The 21,819-nt window shown below is 41.4% G+C and overlaps 1 protein-coding gene across 3 annotated transcripts in view; it reads right to left on the bottom strand.

Moving 5' to 3' along the window:
* KCNN4 (potassium calcium-activated channel subfamily N member 4) overlaps window positions 1-17,131 on the bottom strand; it is a 63,124-nt gene extending 45,993 nt beyond the window's left edge. The window contains exons 1-2 of one of the 3 annotated variants that reach the window (XM_063437186.1): window positions 17,099-17,131; window positions 16,282-16,696 (exon numbers count right to left, since the gene is read on the bottom strand). In XM_063437186.1, the coding sequence (XP_063293256.1) occupies window positions 16,282-16,572 (291 nt within the window). In that variant the 5' untranslated portion in view covers window positions 16,573-16,696; window positions 17,099-17,131. Of the gene's footprint in view, window positions 1-16,281; window positions 16,745-16,928; window positions 16,947-17,098 lie in introns of those variants that run through there. The other 2 variants (XM_063437187.1, XM_063437185.1) reach the window with 2 other exon arrangements.
* Between the last annotated feature and the right edge of the window lie 4,688 nt (window positions 17,132-21,819).

The raw sequence follows: 21,819 nt of genomic DNA, 5'->3' as shown, positions 1-21,819 counted from the left end.
AACAAATAGGTTATTGCAAAATCAAACCTATAAACAGATTTGTCGCAGCCTATATTAATACTGTGAGTTTTACTGCTACGGAGCTCTGTGATACACTCATACACACCGCACATTAATGTGGGCTTTATTGCTGTGGAGCTCTGTGATACACTCATATACACTGCACATTACTGTAAGTTTTACTGCTACGGAGCTTTGTGATACACTCATATACACTGCACATTACTGTGAGTATTATTGCTGTGGATCTTAACGGTACACACATATACAGCTGCGGAACTACCACTTGTGCAGTGGCACTGGGGCCCGCATGCTGAGGGGGCCTTTCCGGTGGCCCTTACACATAAGGCCACCTGATGGGCATTGTTAAAAAGGTGCACAGTCACCATGTGAAAGGGCCACAGGTTGGACCCGGTGCCTGTAATGTTGTCAGCACAGAGAGTAAGGGAAAACCAGTCACTTTATGCAATACCAAAGGCCGCGTGGGAGGGAGGAAGCAGCTCCAAAGAGAAGGAGAGGGTCAGCTCCAATCCCCACTCCCATCAGTCTAAGACATCAGGCAGGTCGCCATCCAGCACACAAAAGGCATGTTAACAGGAGGATGGCTAAAAATAAAAATATGACTTATGAGTGTATGTATGTGTCAGTATGTGTATCTATATGTATCTGTGTGTGTATGTATCTGTGGGATAGTGCATGTTTCTGTTTGTCAGGGTGTGTGTACCTGTGTGTGTATGGGCAAGTGTATGTATCTGAATGTGAGTGTATGGGTCCTAATGTGTATGTATATATGTGTGAGCAGTGGCGAACTAATGGGGGGAGGCTGAGAGGGCGGTCCAACCCATGTGCCACCGATTAGGGTGGTGCCCGGGGCAGCATGTTGATTCCTGCTGCCCTTGTGTCTTCTTGCATGGTGAAGAGGGAACCAGGAGTCATCTTGCACCCTCCAGCAGCAGCATGTCTTTTCCTGTCAAAAACCACGGGAGCGTTGCCACGGGTTGCTATGGCAACACTCCGCACGGCACGCAATGCATGCCGGAGCGTTGCCATGGCAACCCGCGGGGCAATGCTATCCCGGCTCGCGAGAGGAAAGAGCATGCTGCTTCTGGAGGGTGCAAGATAACTCCTGGGTCCCTGCTATAGCCACCAGACATATTGCAGTGAGGTTTAGTGCTGGAGCTCTGTGATATATACTACATATTGCAGTGAGGTTTAGTGCTGGAGCTCTGTGATACATACTACATATTGCAGTGAGGTTTAGATCTGGAGCTCTGTGATACATACTACATATTGCAGTGAGGATTAGTGCTGGAGCTCTGTGATATATACTACATATTGCAGTGAGGTTTAGTGCTGGAGCTCTGTGATACATACTACATATTGCAGTGAGGTTTAGATCTGGAGCTCTGTGATACATACTACATATTGCAGTGAGGATTAGTGCTGGAGCTCTGTGATACATACTACATTTTGCAGTGAGGTATAGTGCTGGAGCTCTGTGATACATACTACATATTGCAGTGAGGTTTAGATCTGGAGCTCTGTGATACATACTACATTTTGCAGTGAGGTTTAGTGCTGGAGCTCTGTGATACATACTACGTATTGCAGTGAGTTTAGATCTGGAGCTCTGTGATACATACTACATATTGCAGTGAGGTTTAGATCTGGAGCTCTGTGATACATACTACATATTGCAGTGAGGATTAGTGCTGGAGCTCTGTGATACATACTAAATTTTGCAGTGAGGTTTAGTGCTGGAGCTCTGTGATACATACTACATATTGCAGTGAGGTTTAGTGCTGGAGCTCTGTGATACACCCATACATACTATAATAATAATAACTAGTATTTCTATAGCACCTTTCTCCTAGTGGGACAATCTCGGAATGAACCAAATCGGCAGCTGAATAGTAATAGATGTTACTGCCAAGGTTATTCACCAATGTGAGAATTTTCTGAAATTCATATGTAACTGAAAATAACCCAAACTGGGAGAATAGCCAGCCAATAGACTTGAAAGGTTTTTCCAATTTGACAACTTTGACCTTAAAATTGTAATTCACCCTGAATTCCAGGCAATTCTCACTTTAGTAAATAGCGCTCTGTGAGATGTATTTGTTATCGGAAGGATATTTGGAATGTGAGCCTATATGGAACTAAAACTAAAGTCTCACACAGTGCTGACTGTGCTCTCTGGGTGTTACTGTGAAGCAGTGAGAAAGTCATAGTTTCCCTTCCTGATATTTTCTTATAAATGGAAATAGTGCGAACACTATCACATGTTCAATCAGCGACTTTCTTAGAAGAATTATAAATAAAAGTAACTTTACAAGGATGGGCCTTTTCTACAACTCTGACTGTGCATCTAGCGTGGTGTATGTGTGGTACTGTGTGTATAGCAGTGTGTCATTATCTAAGTTTGTGTATAGCAGTGTGTGCATACTGTTGTCTGTGTGTGTATACTTTAGCTAAGTCTGTATACATCAGTGTGTTCATAATGTTGTCTGTGCCTGCGTGTGTGCGTGCGTGTGTGTGTAATTGTTTGTATACTTTGTCTAAGTGTGTGTATAATAGTGTGTGCATATTGTGTCCGAGTGTGTGTGTCAGCATGTGTATACCATGAGTGTGTGTTGCAGTGTGTGTCAGTGTATGTCTACAGTTATTTAAGGTAAATTACATCTGTTTGAAAGTTTTTTCATGCAGGCTCTGTCAATCATAGCCAGGGGAGGTGTGGCTAGGGCTGCATAAACAGAAACAAAGTGATTTAACTCCTAAATGACAGTGAATTGAGCAGTGAAATTGCAGGGGAATGATCTATACACTAAAACTGCTTTATTTAGCTAAAGTAATTTAGGTGACTATAGTGTTCCTTTAAGTATAATTGATGTGGATCTGTCCCAGGTCTTGAGGTTTATTTATTTCAAAATGAGATGAGACAAAGTGCAATCCAGTAAAATTCCAACCAAGTAAAGTGCACAATGCAAATGTATTAAAGGACCACTATAGGCACCCAGATTACTTCAGATTAATGAAGTGGTCTGGGTGCCAGGTCCATCCAGGTTTAACCCTTTTTGCAGTAAACATAGCAGTTTCAGAGAAACTGCTATTTTTACCTATGGGTTAATCCAGCCTCTAGTGGCTATCTCATTGACTATCTCAAACTATCTCAATCTCTAAATCGAACTTTAATCACATACAGGGGGCTCTTGCAGGGTCTAGCAAGCTATTAACATAGCAGGGGATAAGAAAATCTTAATTAAACAGAACTTGCAATAAAGAAAGCCTAAATAGGGCTCTCTTTACAGGAAGTGTTTATGGAAGGCTGTGCAAGTCACATGCAGGGAGGTGTGACTAGGGTTCATAAACAAAGGGATTTAACTTCTAAATGGCAGAGGATTGATCAGTGAGGCTGCGGGGGCATGTTCTATACACCAAAACTGCTTCATTAAGCTAAAGTTGTTCAGGTGACTATAGTGTCCCTTTAAGGCTCTTTTTCTTTTTCAAAATTCTGAGTGACCGTTTGGCGTATATAATGAATTTCTGCTGTTGTGCCATTTCTTGCCTGGCAGGATAATATATTTTTACATTTTAATATTTGTTGAAGATTTTTGAGGAGATCTTTTGGGTTTCTACACCTAAAGGAAAGTCATGTTAAATAAACCAGAGTACTTTAAAATATTGAAAGTCACACTATATATATATTTACTTTTATAAATTAATCTTGTAACATCCACCTGGCTGTCAATCAGACACTTCCTGGATTTTTAACTCAGTGGAACAAAACTCAGAGCACCTGCTTGCAAAGACCTCTTATTGAGCTGCAGTGTAAAGTCTGTGATTGGACAGCCACAGAAAGTCTAGGCTGGGAAGAACTGTTGTACAGTATAGAGAAACATTTGGGTTAATAGTTTCAAGGTTACTGGTGTCTGCTTATTCTAAAACGCTGGTGAATCATTTATATTTATATTGTGAAATATATACCTTGACTTTTAGAGTACAAAAAGTCAACAAGATACACATCTATAGAGAAAATTGTATGTGTGCATGTGTGCGTTATTTTACAAAAAAATGCAGTAAACAGTTCTAAAACATCTGGAAAGGACAGAGACAATCAGTTAACGTGCACTCCAGCTGCTGTGGAATGCAGCTCTCATCACACTCAGTCAAACATTTACAGTCACTTGCATATACACATTCTCTCACTCATACAAATAGCTGGTTGCTGACTCTGATTATGTGTGTATAGAGGAGTGAGAATGAAATAGGATGTATTAGATATACATACTACCCAACTGTCCCAGTTTTGGAGGTACATTCCCTATTTTGGAGGGACATTCCATATTTTGTGCCCAGATCCCTCTCTCCCTCTTTTCTATTCTAATGTTCTTTTTTTTCTAGGAGCTCCATATTGTTGGTGTGTCTGAATGCATAACAGAGCTCCGCAGTAATAATACTCCCAGTAATGTGTCTGAGTGTATAACAGAGCTCCACAGCAATAATACTCCCAGTAATGTGTCTGAGTGTATAACAGAGCCCCACAGCAATAATACTCCCAGTAATGTGTCAGTGTATAACAGAGCTCCGCAGCAATAATACTCCCAGTAATGTGTCCGAGTGTATAACAGAGCTCCACAGCAATAATACTCCCAGTAATGTGTCTGAGTGTAAAACAGAGCTCCGCAGTTATAATACTCCCAGTAATGTGTTCGAGTGTATAACAGAGCTCCACAGCAATAATACTCCCAGTAATGTGTCTGAGTGTATAACAGAGCTCCACAGCAATAATACTCCCAGTAATGTGTCCGAGTGTATAACAGAGCTCCACAGCAATAATACTCCCAGTAATGTGTCTGAGTGTAAAACAGAGCTCCGCCCAGTAATGTGTTCGAGTGTATAACAGAGCTCCACAGCAATAATACTCCCAGTAATGTGTCTGAGTGTATAACAGAGCTCCACCACAATAATACTCCCAGTAATGTGTCTGAGTGTATTATAGAGCTCCACAGCAATAATACTCTCAGTATTGTGTCTGAGTGTATAACCGAGCTTCACGGCAATAATACTCCCAGTAATGTGTCTGAGTGTATAACGGAGCTCCACAGCAATAATACTCCCAGTAATGTGTCTGAGTGTATAACGGAGCTCCACAGCAATAATACTCCCAGTAATGTGTCTGAGTGTATAACAGAGCTCCGCAGCAATAATACTCCCAGTAATGTGACTGAGTGTATAACAGAGCTCCACAGCAATAACACTCCCAGTAATGTGTCTGAGTGTATAACAGAGCTCCGCAGCAATAATACTCCCAGTAATGTGACTGAGTGTATAACAGAGCTCCACAGCAATAATACTCCCAGTAATGTGTCTGAGTGTATAACAGAGCCCCACAGCAATAACACTCCCAGTAATGTGTCTTTAAACTACAATAAATTTGTTTAGAAATCAGTCTGTGTAAATAAGATACATTGTTCTTGTTTTTTAAATTACATAATTACATTTTAGTTGTATGAATTATTATTAGTAAATCATCTAAAGTGTATCATAACAGCGCCACCGCTGGCCGCAGACCCACTCCTCCAACCCCCCCCCCCCCAAAAAAAAAAATAATAATTAAGGAGTCCTTTATTGCTGGTTTTTAATTGCTGCATTATATGTGTCACTGCAGCTATTTACTCCTGCAGAGTTCAGTGTCAATTATCATGTCGTGTGCACAAAGTTAAGGTGATTTACAAGTGTGCCAATTCTGAGGATTTCAAAGTGGTTTTACAACTTTTTGCCCCTCTAGCCGAACTAAAAAAAATTCAGAAATGACAATGAGAAACGATTTTACAAATAACTAACCCCCTGCCCCCTTGGGTAAATGCTTTACAAACACAAATCTATTTGAAACGATATTTAAGATTATGATTAAATGTAAATATGAGTGTTCAGCTTGCTGGTAGACTGAACACACTGAGTCTAACCTACTGACAATGCAGATTTATTTATATAAAAATGAATGAATAACAGGACTTGTTCTTTATAACGATATCAGATGCCAAACGAACACACTCTCTTAGGAGAGAATGTGCAGTGTTTCAACTAGAATCGCTGCCAACACACAGTAATCTGCAATAATTGTTGCCTTGGTCTAGATGCACCTCTGGCACATGTGACTTCTGTTCCAGGCTGCCTAATGTTAATTCCGTGCAAAACTGACATAATTCAATTGTGACAGATGTAGTCAGCTTCTCCCCTTGTAGGTAGAGCCGGCCAAAAGTCCAGTAGCATTCCGGAAGCGCCGCTAGAGGCCGTCTTAATACTGCAATGTAAACAATGCAGTTTCTCTAAAAACGCAATGTTTTACATTGCACCACTAAGAGCAATAGGGACACTTTACCCAGATCACTTTAATGGGCTGAACTGGTCTGGGTACCTATAGTGTTCCTTTAATAAATGTAATGTATTATACAAGAAAATAAGACAAAAGACAAAAAAAAAAAATGCTAGAAAATTCACAAAAGTAATATATAGTAGAAAAGACCAACATAAATTATAAATACTGCCAGAACAAAAATCAAAGAAAAAATATTATTAATTTACATTTTTGACAAATTACTTAAAAAAATATAATGTGCTACAAGGACATGTTAATTACAATTAAACCCGAGATATTGGCTCTCTAATTGCTACACAGAAGGGCTTGCAAGGGGGACATGGGTACAAGTAACTGCAGGAGGAGATGAGACATGGGTGGTATGGAGTCAGGACGGGTGGGGGCAGAACTTCAACCTGCCGGTTACGCAACTTGCCTCACTATTAAAGGATCACTATAGTATCAGGAAAACATAGCGGTCACTGGCTTTCCTATGGACGCTCGGCGCGATGGAGGCGAAATGTGCCTCCAGCGTCGCAGATGCGCCTCTAGTGGCTGTCCAGAAGACAGCCACTAGAGGCTGGATTAACCCCAAATGTAAACATAGCAGTTTCTCTGAAACTGCTATGGTTGCATCTGAAGGGTTAAAACCTGAGGGACCTGGCACCCAGACCACTTCATTGAGCTGAAGTGGTCTGCGTGACTATAGTATCCCTTTAACACTCATAAGAGGGCAGGAAGTGCCTGCCCATGAAGTGTGTGTGCCCAATCAATGAAGGGGTTCATCAGCTTGGCACCACAGACAGCCACCTGACCTTCCCCCAACATATAGAACCATGTTACTAAAGTGATCTCTGCCTGGGCCAGTACCCACAGCACAGTATGAGTGCGTGCAATGATGTTCCTACGCTATGCTGCCAAAGACCTTCGCTGTGCTACCCCAGGACACCGGGGAACTAAATCAGGACTTTGAAACAAGACTCTGAAACAGGACTCTCCCACTGGAAGCATGCTTATGAAATACATAATACACACTGGATTAGTGGAAACAGAACCGCAGGAAGAAAAGTCTGCATCTATTTTCCAAACCCATATAATACAGGCTCCATGACCTAGGGCCATCCACAGTGATCTGTGAGTTTTGTGCCATTTCTTTGTGCTAGCCCCCCTACAGCCCTCCCCTAATTTTCTATTTAATGTAAACTGTTAGACAAGAGCCTTCAGCGTTCAGTATGTTTTGGTTTTTTTTTTTTTTTTCATATCCTCTTCATTAACTGCCACTCAAGTAAATGGTTTTTGCAACAGCTGAAATGATTATGGCACTATTGTTTTCTGGAGCATGTGATGTCTAATAAAATGTGCCAGCGTGGAAGTTGGCACTGCTGTCTGTGAAAAGAGCGGACCAGGTAAATGAGAGGAGGTAGGATGCAGAGGAGAGATATAAGCATGTCTAATTATGGAATTATGCTGCTAACTCCGAGACCAAGAATTTCAACATACTCCTAAATTAAATGTTAAATGTCTGCGCCTAATAAACGATGGAATTAAAGGAACACTTCAGGGACTATAACCACTTCAGGTCAATGAAGTAGATATGGTGCCTAGAGTCCCCTAGCAATGTTTTAGCTTCAAGCAGTAAACTGTTTTGGCCGGTTTAACACAGAAGATATGTTTCCAGGTGCCAGGGTGCTGCATCTCTCTGTGCTCTTGCTGTGCATATTAAAGTGTTTTTGCCACCCTATACTTACATTACTTCAGTCTGTTCCTCTTCTCTTCCTCACTCCTAAGTTGTTCTAATTTTTCAATATATTTTCTGTGCATGGGTACTATCCCCAAAGCACATTCATGCTCTTCTCTTGGGCTTCACTAAGCTCCAGATTAGAATCAATTGCAAACTTTCAGCTAAAATAATGTCAGTAACGATTTGGAGAAATTCTACAGCTCAGCTATAGTCACAGCATGGCTATTTTTGCCTTACTTGTGAGATTTGGATTTCAGTTCACTGCATTTCGGGGATAGTGCGCATGCGCAGCAAGCAACACACTGTGCCAATCCCCATCTCCACGTTGAGAAGCATTGAGTCAATGAGTCTGTGAAGTGAGTGGAGATGTACTGTTTGCACTACTGAGTCTGCAGGGAAAGTATCAGGGCCCAAGAACCACTGCATAAAGCTGTAGTGGTGCTGGTGCCTAGAGTGTCCTTTTAATCCCTCAGCCTTTCCAAAGGAATTTATCAATATGTGACTGTAAAGACAGCCTGAATTATAAACTAAACTAGGAATTGTAGATAACGAGGAAATAGCAAGCTTTGGGCTAATATAGCTAGGAATAGCTGGACACATAACAATTTGGGCAATTTATTATTTCCTATTGGACTACTTTGGCCTACAATGTGCAATTCCTGGGTCAATAGCCAATGGGTTTTTGTTTAATGAATAGTTCATATCTGCTCTAAGCTGACTGCGAAACGCGTCTGCACAAACAACAATAAATACAATGAATAGATTGTAATTTTCTTATTTTCCATCTATATTTACATATTTTAAACGTATACTCCAGCCTGAAAGTTCCACCATTTTTAATTCATTCTTAGTCCAGGAACCAGCACTGTCTCACTATTTAGAAAGGACATTCCCTATTTCAGTCCCTCTGTCCCTCTTTTCTGTCTTAGTGTCCATCTTTTCGGAGCTCAATATTATTGGTGCTCCACAGCAATAACACGCACGGTAATGTGTCTAGAAGTGTTTAGAAATCAGTCTGTGGAAATAAGTGACATTTTTGTTACATTGTAGTTATTGGTAAATTTCCCCCAGTCTTACCCCTAACGTTAAAGTGTATCACTGTCCATTTAAAATGTGTGGATGCATGAATACAATGTTTACTGTAACAAAACTGCCTTTTCAGGCATAGTTGGACCCAGTGGCATACTAAGGGGGGGAGGGGGCAATACAGCTTGCTTTGGGGAGGAGTGAGCTGTGTGGCTGCACAGAGCGCCATGGCAGTAGGGGCGCTGAGAAGCCAACACAGCTCACACGTGCAGGTGACAGGAGCAGGAGCAGGAGCAGGAGAACTTCTCGGAGAGAGCTGTAGGCGGAGCCAAATCGGCAGCAGGGGCGGAGCTAAAAGTGGCCTCCATCCATTATTGCTGCACACAGAGGGGAAGCAGGAAGGAGTCCCTGCTTCCCCAACAACTACACACCAGGGACTTCAGTGACTTCACTCCTCCAGTAACTGAGAGAGAGTGTGCACTGTGTGTGTGTGTGTGTGTGTGTGTGTGTGTGTGTGTGTGTGTGTAACTGTGATTGTGTCTGACTGCCTGTGACATTAGTAGATAATTCCCTAAATTGGTGCCCTTATGTGAGATCTACATATTTAACCCTTAAGGACCAAACTTCTGGAATAAAAGGGAATCATGACATGTCACACATGTCATGTGTCCTTAAGGGGTTAAAGATACCAAATTAGGGTGCTGTTTAGCAGATAGTTCCCTTATTTGGTGTCCTTAAATAAAGCAATCCCACATAAGGATAACAAATAGGGGAGTTATCTGATAAACAAAGATCAAAGTTAAGAGGTGTCAGCCAGCCCATAACAATAAATCTGGGTGGTTAATGTGAATTCTATGCAAATTTGTTGCCGGGTGGCAGCATGCAGAACACAGCATGCTGGCATCAGACAGTAAATGGCAGCATATTACCCCATCTCCAAGTGAAAAGTTTTAGTGCCCCCCAGTTTTGACTGTGGTATCTTATGTGCCCCCCCTCATATATTGTTCCTAGAGTCCAATGTGTCTGCATGTGTGTCAGTGTATCTGTGTGTCTATGTATCTGCATGAGTATATATGTATCTGCATGTGTGTCATTGTGTTTATGTGCAGACATCTGAGAATCTCGCCAACACTACACACAAATACACCCCTGCATTTCAACGTCAACACTACATACAAACCACACTATTATATATAACCACACCACTGCATTCGAAAACCACACTACACACAAATGGTTGCTTGCATTCAAACGCCAACACTACATACAAACACACCCCTACATTCACTCAAACATACTCCATACAAAAACATGCTAACATCCAAACACACAAACACTGCTCAGTGCTAAATACATTTTAAAAATGATGATTGTTTTTTACATTTTAAAGTGGGAGGTGGGATGCCAAAAATAGTACCCGACGCAGGTGCCAAATGCTCTAGGTACGCCCCTGGTTGGACCCACTTCCACACAGGGAGAATCTATTTATTTCATAAAAATATATAAAAAGTATAGTTGAAGAATGCATCGCTAATGCTATGTATATAATTTGGGTAAAAAAAAAAAAACATTAAGAAGCATTGCATTATATAGATAATAGAAAAAAAGATATACATGCACAAAAAAAAAAAAAAACCAACTTTTAAAACACGTTACTGCACTTTCATTCACAAACAATCAACAGTAACCTCTGCTTAGACCAGGAAAGGGCTCCACCAATCATAAGCCTTAATCTCTATTTTGTGAGGTCCGATCTTGTCCTTCATACTTCTGCTCAACATAAGTTTAGGGAAATGTAATCGTGGCACCGGTTTAATTTATCGTACAATGATTGTGTGGACGATCTGGGATATAATCTAGCGCTGCACATTTTGCTATATGTAAGATATGTGAGTTATTCCCTAAACAGAAACAGGGTTAATCACTGAACTTTCATTGGTTGAAATCTGACCAGGAACCTAAAGTTTGAGGCCATATTAACCAAGCTGGGAAAATAGCAGAATTTAAGAATTTTTCTACGTAACTATTTCAGGCTAAAACTCGATTTCCCCCTGGCTAAAGCAGACAATTTACAGTATGTGAATAGACCCGTCATGTGAGACGAATCCACAAACTATTTGCAACATGTAAGGCAAGTGAAAAAAAAATGATATGTTGGAGAAGATTTAGCAACTCAATTGGCAACGTGCCACAATTCCCAGCTTAGTGATTTACCTCTTTAGGAAATTTGATGCCACTGCCTGCAAATATTTGACCGAGACGTTTTGATATTCTGGTTTCAATAGTTGAACGTCTTTTTCTATTAAATAAAATATCGGAATACATTATGTCCATAGAATGACTAAGACACCATCGTGACTAATCGGAATGTGTTAGAGTCAGACTAGTAAAAATATTACAAAATAAATCATTCAACAGCTGGAATGAATGGGCCAAGACTCTCGGAACACAGCTGGACTGTTCGGATAAGAACAGCAGAACAACTGCAGTTGGCTGAAAATGTTATAATGCAAATGTAAGCACGCACTCTAACAAAGCACATTTCATCAGTCGATGGAATCAAAATACAAAAATTAACAGGGCTATTCACTTGAGTGTGAATTCGTAACGAGTTTAAGGAGTCGTCACATTTCTAAATTGGAAAATCACTCTAAGTCAGCTTTGCTTTCAATTCGGCTACCTTGGACTTAAAGGGAAACTCCAGTGCCAGAAAAACGATCCGTTTTTCTGGCACTGGAGGGTCCCTCTCCCTCCCACCCCCCAATCCCCGGTTACTGAAGGGGTGAAAAACCCTTCAGTGACTTACCTGGGACAGCGGCGATGTCCCTCGCCGCTGTCTCCGCCTCCGCGACGCTCCTCCCAGTGATTGCGTCGGCCGGTGGGCGAGACTGATCTCGCCCACCGGCCGAGGAGACGTAATGCGCATGCGCGGAAATGCCGCGCATGCGCATTACGTCTCCCCATAGGAAAGCATTGAAAAATCATTTCAATGCTTTCCTATGGGGTTTTGAGCGACGCTGGAGGTCCTCACACAGCGTGAGGACGTCCAGCGATGCTCTAGCACAGGTTTCCTGTGCTAGAACCCTGGAAGTGACCTCTAGTGGCTGTCTAGTAGACAGCCACTAGAGGTGGAGTTAACCCTGCAATGTAATTATTGCAGTTTATGAAAAACTGCAATAATTACAGTTGCAGGGTTAAGGGTAGTGGGAGTTGGCACCCAGACCACTCCAATGAGCAGAAGTGGTCTGGGTGCCTGGAGTGTCCCTTTAAATGTAAAATTTACTTTGAATTCTCACGTTAGTAAATAACCCTGTAGGAGTGAAGAGTGAGGTCATGCTTTGCAGAGAATTCAACGTATCCATTATCCTGGATGTTACATCATCCAAATATGTTGCTATTTAAAGCGGCCCTGTCACTGTCTCGGGATTTTACAGAATTCGTAAAGACCCCCAGTGGTGACATCGCCGCTGGATGGCCCAGCGGCCGAGGGGGGGGGGGAGGAGAAAAGGTGAGTTCTACTTACCTGAACCTGTCCCTCGTGGATGCCGCCATCTTCTTCAAGAGGGAGAAAGCTCCCTTGATAAAGGCAATACTGCCGAAACGTTGGGGGCTATTTTGACTTTCTCCATCTTCTCACTACGTCTGATCATTTTTTTTTTCATTCTTTTTTTGTCTTGCATTTTTATATTGAGCAGCTTCTTTAAGGTATCATTGTGATTCCATATGGCTAATAGCATTATTGTACTTTTTTGGTTGTTTTCCATGAATACATGTGAATATTGTATACCTTGTATGCTTTTTTGTATTGAGCATTGTTTGACATTATTGCTAATGTTGTTTGGTACAAACTTGGGATAACTATTGTACTGTACTAATAAAGTATTTTTTTTTTTCTTTATGGTTGTGTTCCTCATTTAGTATTATTCAAAGGAATTATACAGAGACTGTCAAAGTAGTCCCTACTCCATACTAATTCTTCTTGACCGCTCTGCTGCTTTTGACACTGTTGATCATGCTCTCCTTCTTCAAACTCTTCAATCGCTCGGTCTCTGTGACTCTGTCCTCTTACATCTCCCAACGCTTATTCAGTGTCTCCTTTTCCAAGGATACCTCCTCCCCCTCGTCCTGTCTCGGTTGGAGTTCCCCAAGGCTCTGTCCTTGGTCTCCTTCTATTTTATCTTTATACTGCCTCTCTTGGCAAACTTATTACCTCATTTGGATTCCACGACCACCTGTACGCTGATGACACCCAGATATATCTCTCCTCCCCGGACCCCTCCTCTGCCATCCTGCAACGTCACTGCTTGCCTTTCTTCCATCTCTGACTGGATGTCCTCCCGCTTTCTGAAACTCAATCTCTCTAAAACTGAGCTCCTTGTCTTTTCTCCTCTCTAAATCTGATCCTCCTCTTTCGCTCTCCCTTCAAGTTAGTGGTATCCACATCAGTCCATCCTTGCAAGTGCGCTGTCTTGGCATCATACTGGACTCACCTTTGAGCCTCACATCCAGCATGTTGTCAAATTCTGCAGATGCCATCTTAAAAACATAGCCTGCATCCGCCCCTTTCTGACGCAAGATGCTACCCGCATGGATTATTGTAACCCTCTCCTAATTGGTCTTCCCAAAAGCCGTATTGCCCTGCTACAGTCTGTAATGAATGCTGCCGCCAGACTGATTTTCCTCTGTAGTCGGTCCCCTCACACCTCACCACTCTGTCAGTCCTTACATTGGCTTCCTGTATCCTATAGGAGTCAATACAAAGTGCTAACCCATACCTATAAAGTATTGAACAATTCTAGCCCCTCTTATATCTCTTCACAGATCCATAGGCATGCCCCTTCTCAGTCTCTCTGCTCTGCCCGTGACCTTCTCCTGTCCGCTGCTCGCACCCGTACGGCCAACTCACGCTTGCAGAACTTCTAGCGGGTGGCTCCCTTCTATTGAATAGCTTGTCTACCGGCATTAGACTCTCCCCTAGTCTTCAATCATTTAAGAAGTGCCTTAAAACCCATCTCTTTCGGAAAGCTTATGGCCTCCCAGAGTAACCTCTACTTTACATACCTGTCTCTTGCTCTCTCCTAAAGGGCAGAACTCTACTGTCTCCTCCAGCTCTGCGTCACTCCAACCTTATTTGATTGCTATTTCCAGTCCTAATGTGTTTTATACCCCACCTCCTATAGACTGTAAGCTCGTTTGAGCAGGGTCCTCTTCAACCTATCGTTCCTGTAAGTATTCTTGTAATTGTCCTATTTATAGTTAAACATCTCCCTCTTATAATATTGTAAAGCGCTACGGAATCTGTTGGCGCTATATAAATGGCAATAATAATAATAATAAAAATAATACTTTTTCTCAGTACATCTCTTAACTAAGTTGAAATTTCAGTGAATTCCAACACAGTCAAAACCAGTATTTAAAAAATATCTTTATTAAATACTCATTTTTGAGTGGGGCAGGGGGGGTAGGGGGAGGATGTAAGAAGGACTGTGGCAAATGAATAACCAGACAACTCACACAATTCACTGTTTTGTAAATACACTGACTTTCAGTGCCAGAAATTGAGAAATTCAAATATTTCCATTTATAACACACACTGCCAATCAAGTTAACCTATTGAGTGCCAAAGATGTAAATTCCATTCATATTATGTTGAACTCTTAGCTGGTAGGGTGTCCAATGCAACCTTTCTCCTGACAGATGGGTGAGGAACAAGTTGCCTATTTAAACTTTACAAACAAATGTGATGGCAAGGTATAATATGCATTTAATGTTTACTGAGGGAGTATAGGAAATCTATAGAATTCTCAAAAGTTTCCAAAATTCAGCAAAAACCTCTATCACACAGGTTGTTTAAAAGGGATATGCACTCTATTTGTGTCACATAAAACAAGCAAAGAAAAGCAAAGAAAAGGTTTCAGCAGAGTCATTGGAGGGTATGTTGACCAAAACTCTGCAGATTTGGGCAGGGGGCTCCCTGTAACACAAAGTACTCACACCTTGTTAACAGCCCGTGTGCTGGAGCTGTTTGATAAAACATATTTAACCCTTAACATCACCAGTTTCTAGTTAACCATTTTGATACCAGATGAGAGAAGAAGTTTATTTTTTTTACTTTTTTTTTTTTTTTTTTTTAATCTTTCACTTTGCAGTTGATTTAACCCCCTGAGCTTGCTGGTGAAAGTTATAAACTCCCTGCCCACCATCGTGGCTTAGAATAAATGACATTTACAGAGGCACAGATTTGTTAGAGAATGTTGGTGACTGATGACGCCACGATCAGAGTATAACGTCATCATGGTACCATTGTTGTGCTTTCTCAACACTAGTGGGGATGCAGACAGTAAGTGAAATGGAACGTTATGTCAGAGAAGAGCGAATAGAACGGTGTATGATTCTAGTTATCATCTGCAGATACATTGTTTACAGAGCTCTCTCTAGAAAGTAAAAATGACAATTTGATATAAATGTACACTGTACATATCTAACAGTATATTATATCTCCCTGTATATTATATCTAACTGTTTATTATTTCACCCTGTATGTTATATCTCCCTGTATATTATATTATATCTCCCTGTATGTTATATTATATCTCCCTGTATATTATATTATATCTCCCTGTATGTTATTATCTAGCGGTTTATTATATCTCCCTGTATGTTATATTATATCTCCCTGTATATTATATCTCCCTGTATATTATATTATATCTCCCTGTATATTATATTATATCTCCCTGTATATTATATCTAACTGTTTATTATTTCACCCTGTATGTTATATCTCCCTGTATATTATATTATATCACCCTGTATGTTATATTATATCTCCCTGTATATTATATCTCCCTGTATATTATATTATACCTCTCTGTATGTTATTATCTAGCGGTTTATTATATCTCCCTGCATATTATATCTGGCTCTATATAATATATAATATAAATGTACAGATCTAGCTATTGTATATACTATTTCTTTATGACCTGGTGGTGTTTGCGGAGTCCTGTAAACTCTGTAAAATTCATCCTACATCCAGCAGCTGTCATTGCCCTCACCCTGGATATATTAGCCCTGGGCACTGCATTCCCCATGACTCTCAGCCAGCCTCAGTAAAGTGCTGAGCTCACACAGAGCCCGAAACGTGCTCCCTCACCTGGCAGCTGCCGAACCAGAGCAGCTCTGTGTGGAGGACCATGAGCAGGATTCCCAGCAGGGCGAAGAACAGGCTCCAGGCTGACAGCCGCTTCTTCTCCTCCAGGAGAGCCTTCCGCTTGTTGAGCCGGCGCAGGTTGTCGGAGGGGCTCTGCCGGGCATAGTGCGCCTTGTCCCCGGAGGTGAGGATGGAGATCTCGGTCAGCTCCCTGGGCTGCATGTCGCCGCGGGCTGCCTTCCCTCGGGATGCAGGAAGGCATGCTGTAAACACAGGCCAGCCGCCCCTTCCCATGGGCTCCTCTGGCAACGTCTCCAGGGCCCCGGCCCAGCCCGGCTGGGAGAGACAGCAGAGGAAACCGGGCTTCCTGTGCTCTGACAGCGGGGAGAGGGACTGAGCGCTCCTTCACTGCACTGCACTACTGCTGTCACTGCACTGCACTCCTGCTGTCACTGCACTCCACTGTCTGCACTGCACTCCTGCTGTCACTGCCTGCACTCCTGCTGTCACTGCACTCCACTGCCTGCACTGCACTCCTGCTGTCACTGCCTGCACTGCACTCCTGCTGTCACTGCCTGCACTGCACTCCTGCTGTCACTGCCTGCACTGCACTCCTGCTGTCACTGCCTGCACTGCACTCCTGCTGTCACTGCACTGCACTCCTGCTGCACTGCACTCCACTGTCTGCACTGCACTCCTGCTGTCACTGCCTGCACTGCACTCCTGTCACTGCACTGCACTCCTTCACTGCCTGCCCTGCACTCCTGCTTTCACTGCACTCCACTGCCTGCACTGCACTCCACTGTACTCCTGCTGTCACTGCACTTCACTCCTGCTGTCACTGCCTGCACTGCACTCCTGTCACTACACTGCACTCCTTTACTGCCTGCCCTCCTTCACTCCTTCACTGTCAGCCCTCCTTCACTCCTTCACTATCAGCACTCCTTCACTGTCAGCCCTCCTTCACTCCTTCACTCTTTCACTTTCAGCCCTCCTGCACTCCTTAAGTCCACCAGGGCTTCTCTCCTTCCATCTCTCAATCTTGCATTCCTTTACTATTTAATTCCTACACACAATGCTACAATCCTACACTTTTTCAGTTCTGCAATTCCTTTCTGCTCCAATCCTGCACTCTAACACACCTCCACCTTCAATCATGCATCGTACACTGTTTCAGTCCTTTACTCATTCCTTCACTGACTCACCTCACTTCCTCTCCATCAGATTTTCTATTTCACCCCTATCCTCCTTTCACCTATATTGTCCCAGAGCAGACTTTCTCTGTGTCCTATAATTACTTGTCTCCCAGCCTTCCTATCCAACACAGCCTCCTTATAGCCCAGACTGTCCTAATCCTCTGATTCTCCTACTCATCACAGTAAACCACCGTCAGCTTCACATCCCTACTATTTTCTGTTCTTCCCTATTTATACGTTCTGCTGTTAAGCAGTTTCTAATACTAGCATTCTTCTCAAAACTATTTTTGTTTTATTTATTTTTTGTTTTTTTTCTTAGGTAGTTTTCTTTGTCCCGCCCCTGGCTATAATTATGTAGTTTTACACACTGTTCTGTAATACCCCTCCTAGTGCTGAGCCATTTATCTCATCCCTGTATCTGTCAGTCTCCAGCAGCTCACCCTTACTTTGTGACAGCTTTGTATTTTATCTGTAAAGTAAACATCTGCAGGGGGTGGTAGGTGGAACAGGGCTGAAGGTGGGGCAGAGGGCGTCACTAAATAAAGCAAACACATATTTGGAACACCTCTAACAGGAGCCTTTTTATGTAGGCAGGTTGGCAAAAAATAATTTTTTTTAAAAGAGAAACAGACCATCACTTCTCTAGAAATTATACAATTTGTTAACCCACTGAAAATCTTGTATAACTTGTAAAAATAAAACCTATAAAAAAGCCTTAAAGGGACACTATAGGCCCCCAGACTACTTTATCTAATTGGAGCCTGTCCCCTTAACCCTGTGATGTAAAACATTGCAGTTTTAGACAAACTGTAATGTTTACATTGCATGGTTAAGACTGCCTCTAGTTGCTGGCTACCAGATAGCCACTATAGGCGATTCCTGTGGTATTCCATTAAACAACACTAAATGTCCTCATAAAAAGCATGATGACCCCATCATTGAGGGAATGCTTTCCTATAGGGAAGGCCAAGTGCGCGCATGGTGCTCTCTGCACATGTGCATTAGGTTTCCTCTCGCAATACTGTTGAAGAAGGCAGATACAAAGCCAGCTCAGAGGGATCTTGCCGCTGAAATCAGGGGAGCTTTGTATTACTAGCACTATAGTGTTTTGTTACTAACAATCACTAGCCAGGGTCAAGATTTTATAGGTACAAATAACAATATACGACCAGAGCATAGCATTTAAGATACCGTAATACCATAATGTTTTAAAAATAGCAATATATATCACTGTAAAGCAGGAGTGAGAATATACCAATTGTATATCATGTATTCCCATAAGTAATAAGCTATGTGCCCAATCTGCCCAAGTTACTATATTAAGTCAGATAAATGAATGTTACACAAAGCATTGGAATGATGTTACAAATACCCGTGCATTTAGGGGGCATCCTTGTCTTGTACTATTTGTAATAAAGAATGTGTCAGAGAGGGTCCCACTAATGCAGATATTGGGAGTACTGCAGTACACTTGACAAATTTACAATCAAATATTAAACTTAAATCTTAAGACGAGAGCAATTCAGGAGCACAACTTGTTATACTTGACTCGCAGAAGAAGCATGTAAGATATTTAAAATATATGTAGTGCTGCCCTTAAGTTCTAGGTCAAGAATGAAGAAGACATTTTTTACTAGTCTGATGGAGGGAGTAGCGCCTTAAAGAAAGCTCAGATGATGATAAATATGTAATAACAAAAGAGAGAGAAAAAAAGAGAGAAATTACAACAAAATATAGTGCAGTTTTTCTGGTGCATTTGAGTAGAAGAGAAAAGAAAGGGCACTTACAGTGTATAGAGCTAAAGTTAGGTCTACTTTAATGCGCCTTGGCGGTACAATCACTGCCTGGGGATATCTGATGTGTTCTTTACTCCAGTGGCAAGTGCTCCAGAGAGTATGCAAAAAAGCAGAAAACAAATCCAAATCTAGTGTGGTATATTTGGATATTGAGGAAGAATAGAAAAAATGTGGAAATACACTCACAGTGTGTAAAGCCTTCAACCAGCTCTCAGAAAGCAGCATAGAGGATCTTTAAGGATCTTATTAGCTGGTAAAAGATCTTGTGAAAACAGAAATAAAAAATATAGTGCTCACTATTATAAATAAACAGTAAAATCTTGTATAACTTGTAAAAATAAAACCTATAAAAAAGCCTTAAAGGGACACTATAGGCCCCCAGACTACTTTATCTAATTGGAGCCTGTCCCCTTAACCCTGCGATGTAAAACATTGCAGTTTTAGACAAACTGTAATGTTTACATTGCATGGTTAAGACTGCCTCTAGTGGCTGGCTACCAGATAGCCACTATAGGCGCTTCCTGTGGTCTTCCATTAAACAACACTAAATGTCCTCATAAAAAGCGTTATGACCCCATAGGAAATCATTGAGGGAATGCTTTCCTATCGGGAAGGCCAAGTGCGCGCATGGTGCTCTCTGCACATGCGCATTAGGTTTCCCCTCGCGATACTGTTGAAGAAGGCAGGTACAAAGCCAGCTCAGAGGGATCCTGCCGCTGAAATCAGGGAGCTTTGTATTACTAGCACTATAGTGCTTCGTTACTAACAATCACTAGCCAGGGTCAAGATTTTATAGGTACAAATAACAATTAACAACCAGAGCATAGCATTTAAGATACCGTAATACCATAATGTTTTAAAAATAGCAATATATATCACTGTAAAGCAGGAGTGAGAATATACCAATTTTATATCATGTATTCCCATAAGTAATAAGCTATGTGCCCAATCTGCCCAAGTTACTATATTAAGTCAGATAAATTAATGTTACACAAAGCATTGGAATGATGTTACAAATACCCGTGCATTTAGGGGGCATCCTTGTCTTGTACTATTTGTAATAAAGAATGTGTCAGAGAGGGTCCCATTAATACAGATATTGGGAGTAGTGCAGTACACTTGACAAGTTTACAATCAAATATTAAACTTAAATCTTAAGACGAGAGCAATTCAGGAGCACAACTTGTTATACTTGACTCGCAGAAGAAGCATGTAAGATATTTAAAATATATGTAGTGCTGCCCTTAAGTTCTAGGTCAAGAATGAAGAAGACATTTTTTACTAGTCTGATGGAGGGAGTAGCGCCTTAAAGAAAGCTCAGATGATGATAAATATGTAATAACAAAAAAGAGAGAAAAAAAGAGAGAAATTACAACAAAATATAGTGCAGTTTTTCTGGTGCATTTGAGTAGAAGAGAAAAGAAAGGGCACTTACAGTGTATAGAGCTAAAGTTAGGTCTACTTTAATGCGCCTTGGCGGTACAATCACTGCCTGGGGATATCTGATGTGTTCTTTACTCCAGTGGCAAGTGCTCCAGAGAGTATGCAAAAAAGCAGAAAACAAATCCAAATCTAGTGTGGTATATTTGGATATTGAGGAAGAATAGAAAAAATGTGGAAATACACTCACAGTGTGTAAAGCCTTCAACCAGCTCTCAGAAAGCAGCATAGAGGATCTTTAAGGATCTTATTAGCTGGTAAAAGATCTTGTGAAAACAGAAATAAAAAATATAGTGCTCACTATTATAAATAAACAGTAAAATCTTGTATAACTTGTAAAAAATAAAACCTATAAAAAAGCCTTAAAGGGACACTATAGGCCCCCAGACTACTTTATCTAATTGGAGCCTGTCCCCTTAACCCTGCGATGTAAAACATTGCAGTTTTAGACAAACTGTAATGTTTACATTGCATGGTTAAGACTGCCTCTAGTGGCTGGCTACCAGATAGCCACTATAGGCGCTTCCTGTGGTCTTCCATTAAACAACACTAAATTTCCTCATAAAAAGCGTTATGACCCCATAGGAAATCATTGAGGGAATGCTTTCCTATAGGGAAGGCCAAGTGCGCGCATGGTGCTCTCTGCACATGTGCATTAGGTTTCCCCTCGCAATACTGTTGAAGAAGGCAGGTACAAAGCCAGCTCAGAGGGATCTTGCCGCTGAAATCAGGGAGCTTTGTATTACTAGCACAATAGTGTTTCGTTACTAACAATCACTAGCCAGGGTCAAGATTTTATAGGTACAAATAACAATTAACAACCAGAGCATAGCATTTAAGATACCTTAATACCATAATGTTTTAAAAATAGCAAAATATATCTCTGTAAAGCAGGAGTGAGAATATACCAATTGTATATCATGTATTCCCATAAGTAATAAGCTATGTGCCCAATCTGCCCAAGTTACTATATTAAGTCAGATAAATGGATGTTACACAAAACAATGGAATGATGTTACAAATACCCGTGCATTTAGGGGGCATCCTTGTCTTGTACTATTTGTAATAAAGAATGTGTCAGAGAGGGTCCCATTAATACAGATATTGGG

This window comes from Pelobates fuscus, chromosome 11 (genome assembly GCF_036172605.1).
Source record: "Pelobates fuscus isolate aPelFus1 chromosome 11, aPelFus1.pri, whole genome shotgun sequence".
Taxonomy (NCBI): Eukaryota; Metazoa; Chordata; class Amphibia; order Anura; family Pelobatidae; genus Pelobates; species Pelobates fuscus.
This window is presented reverse-complemented; position numbering and strand designations above follow the sequence as displayed.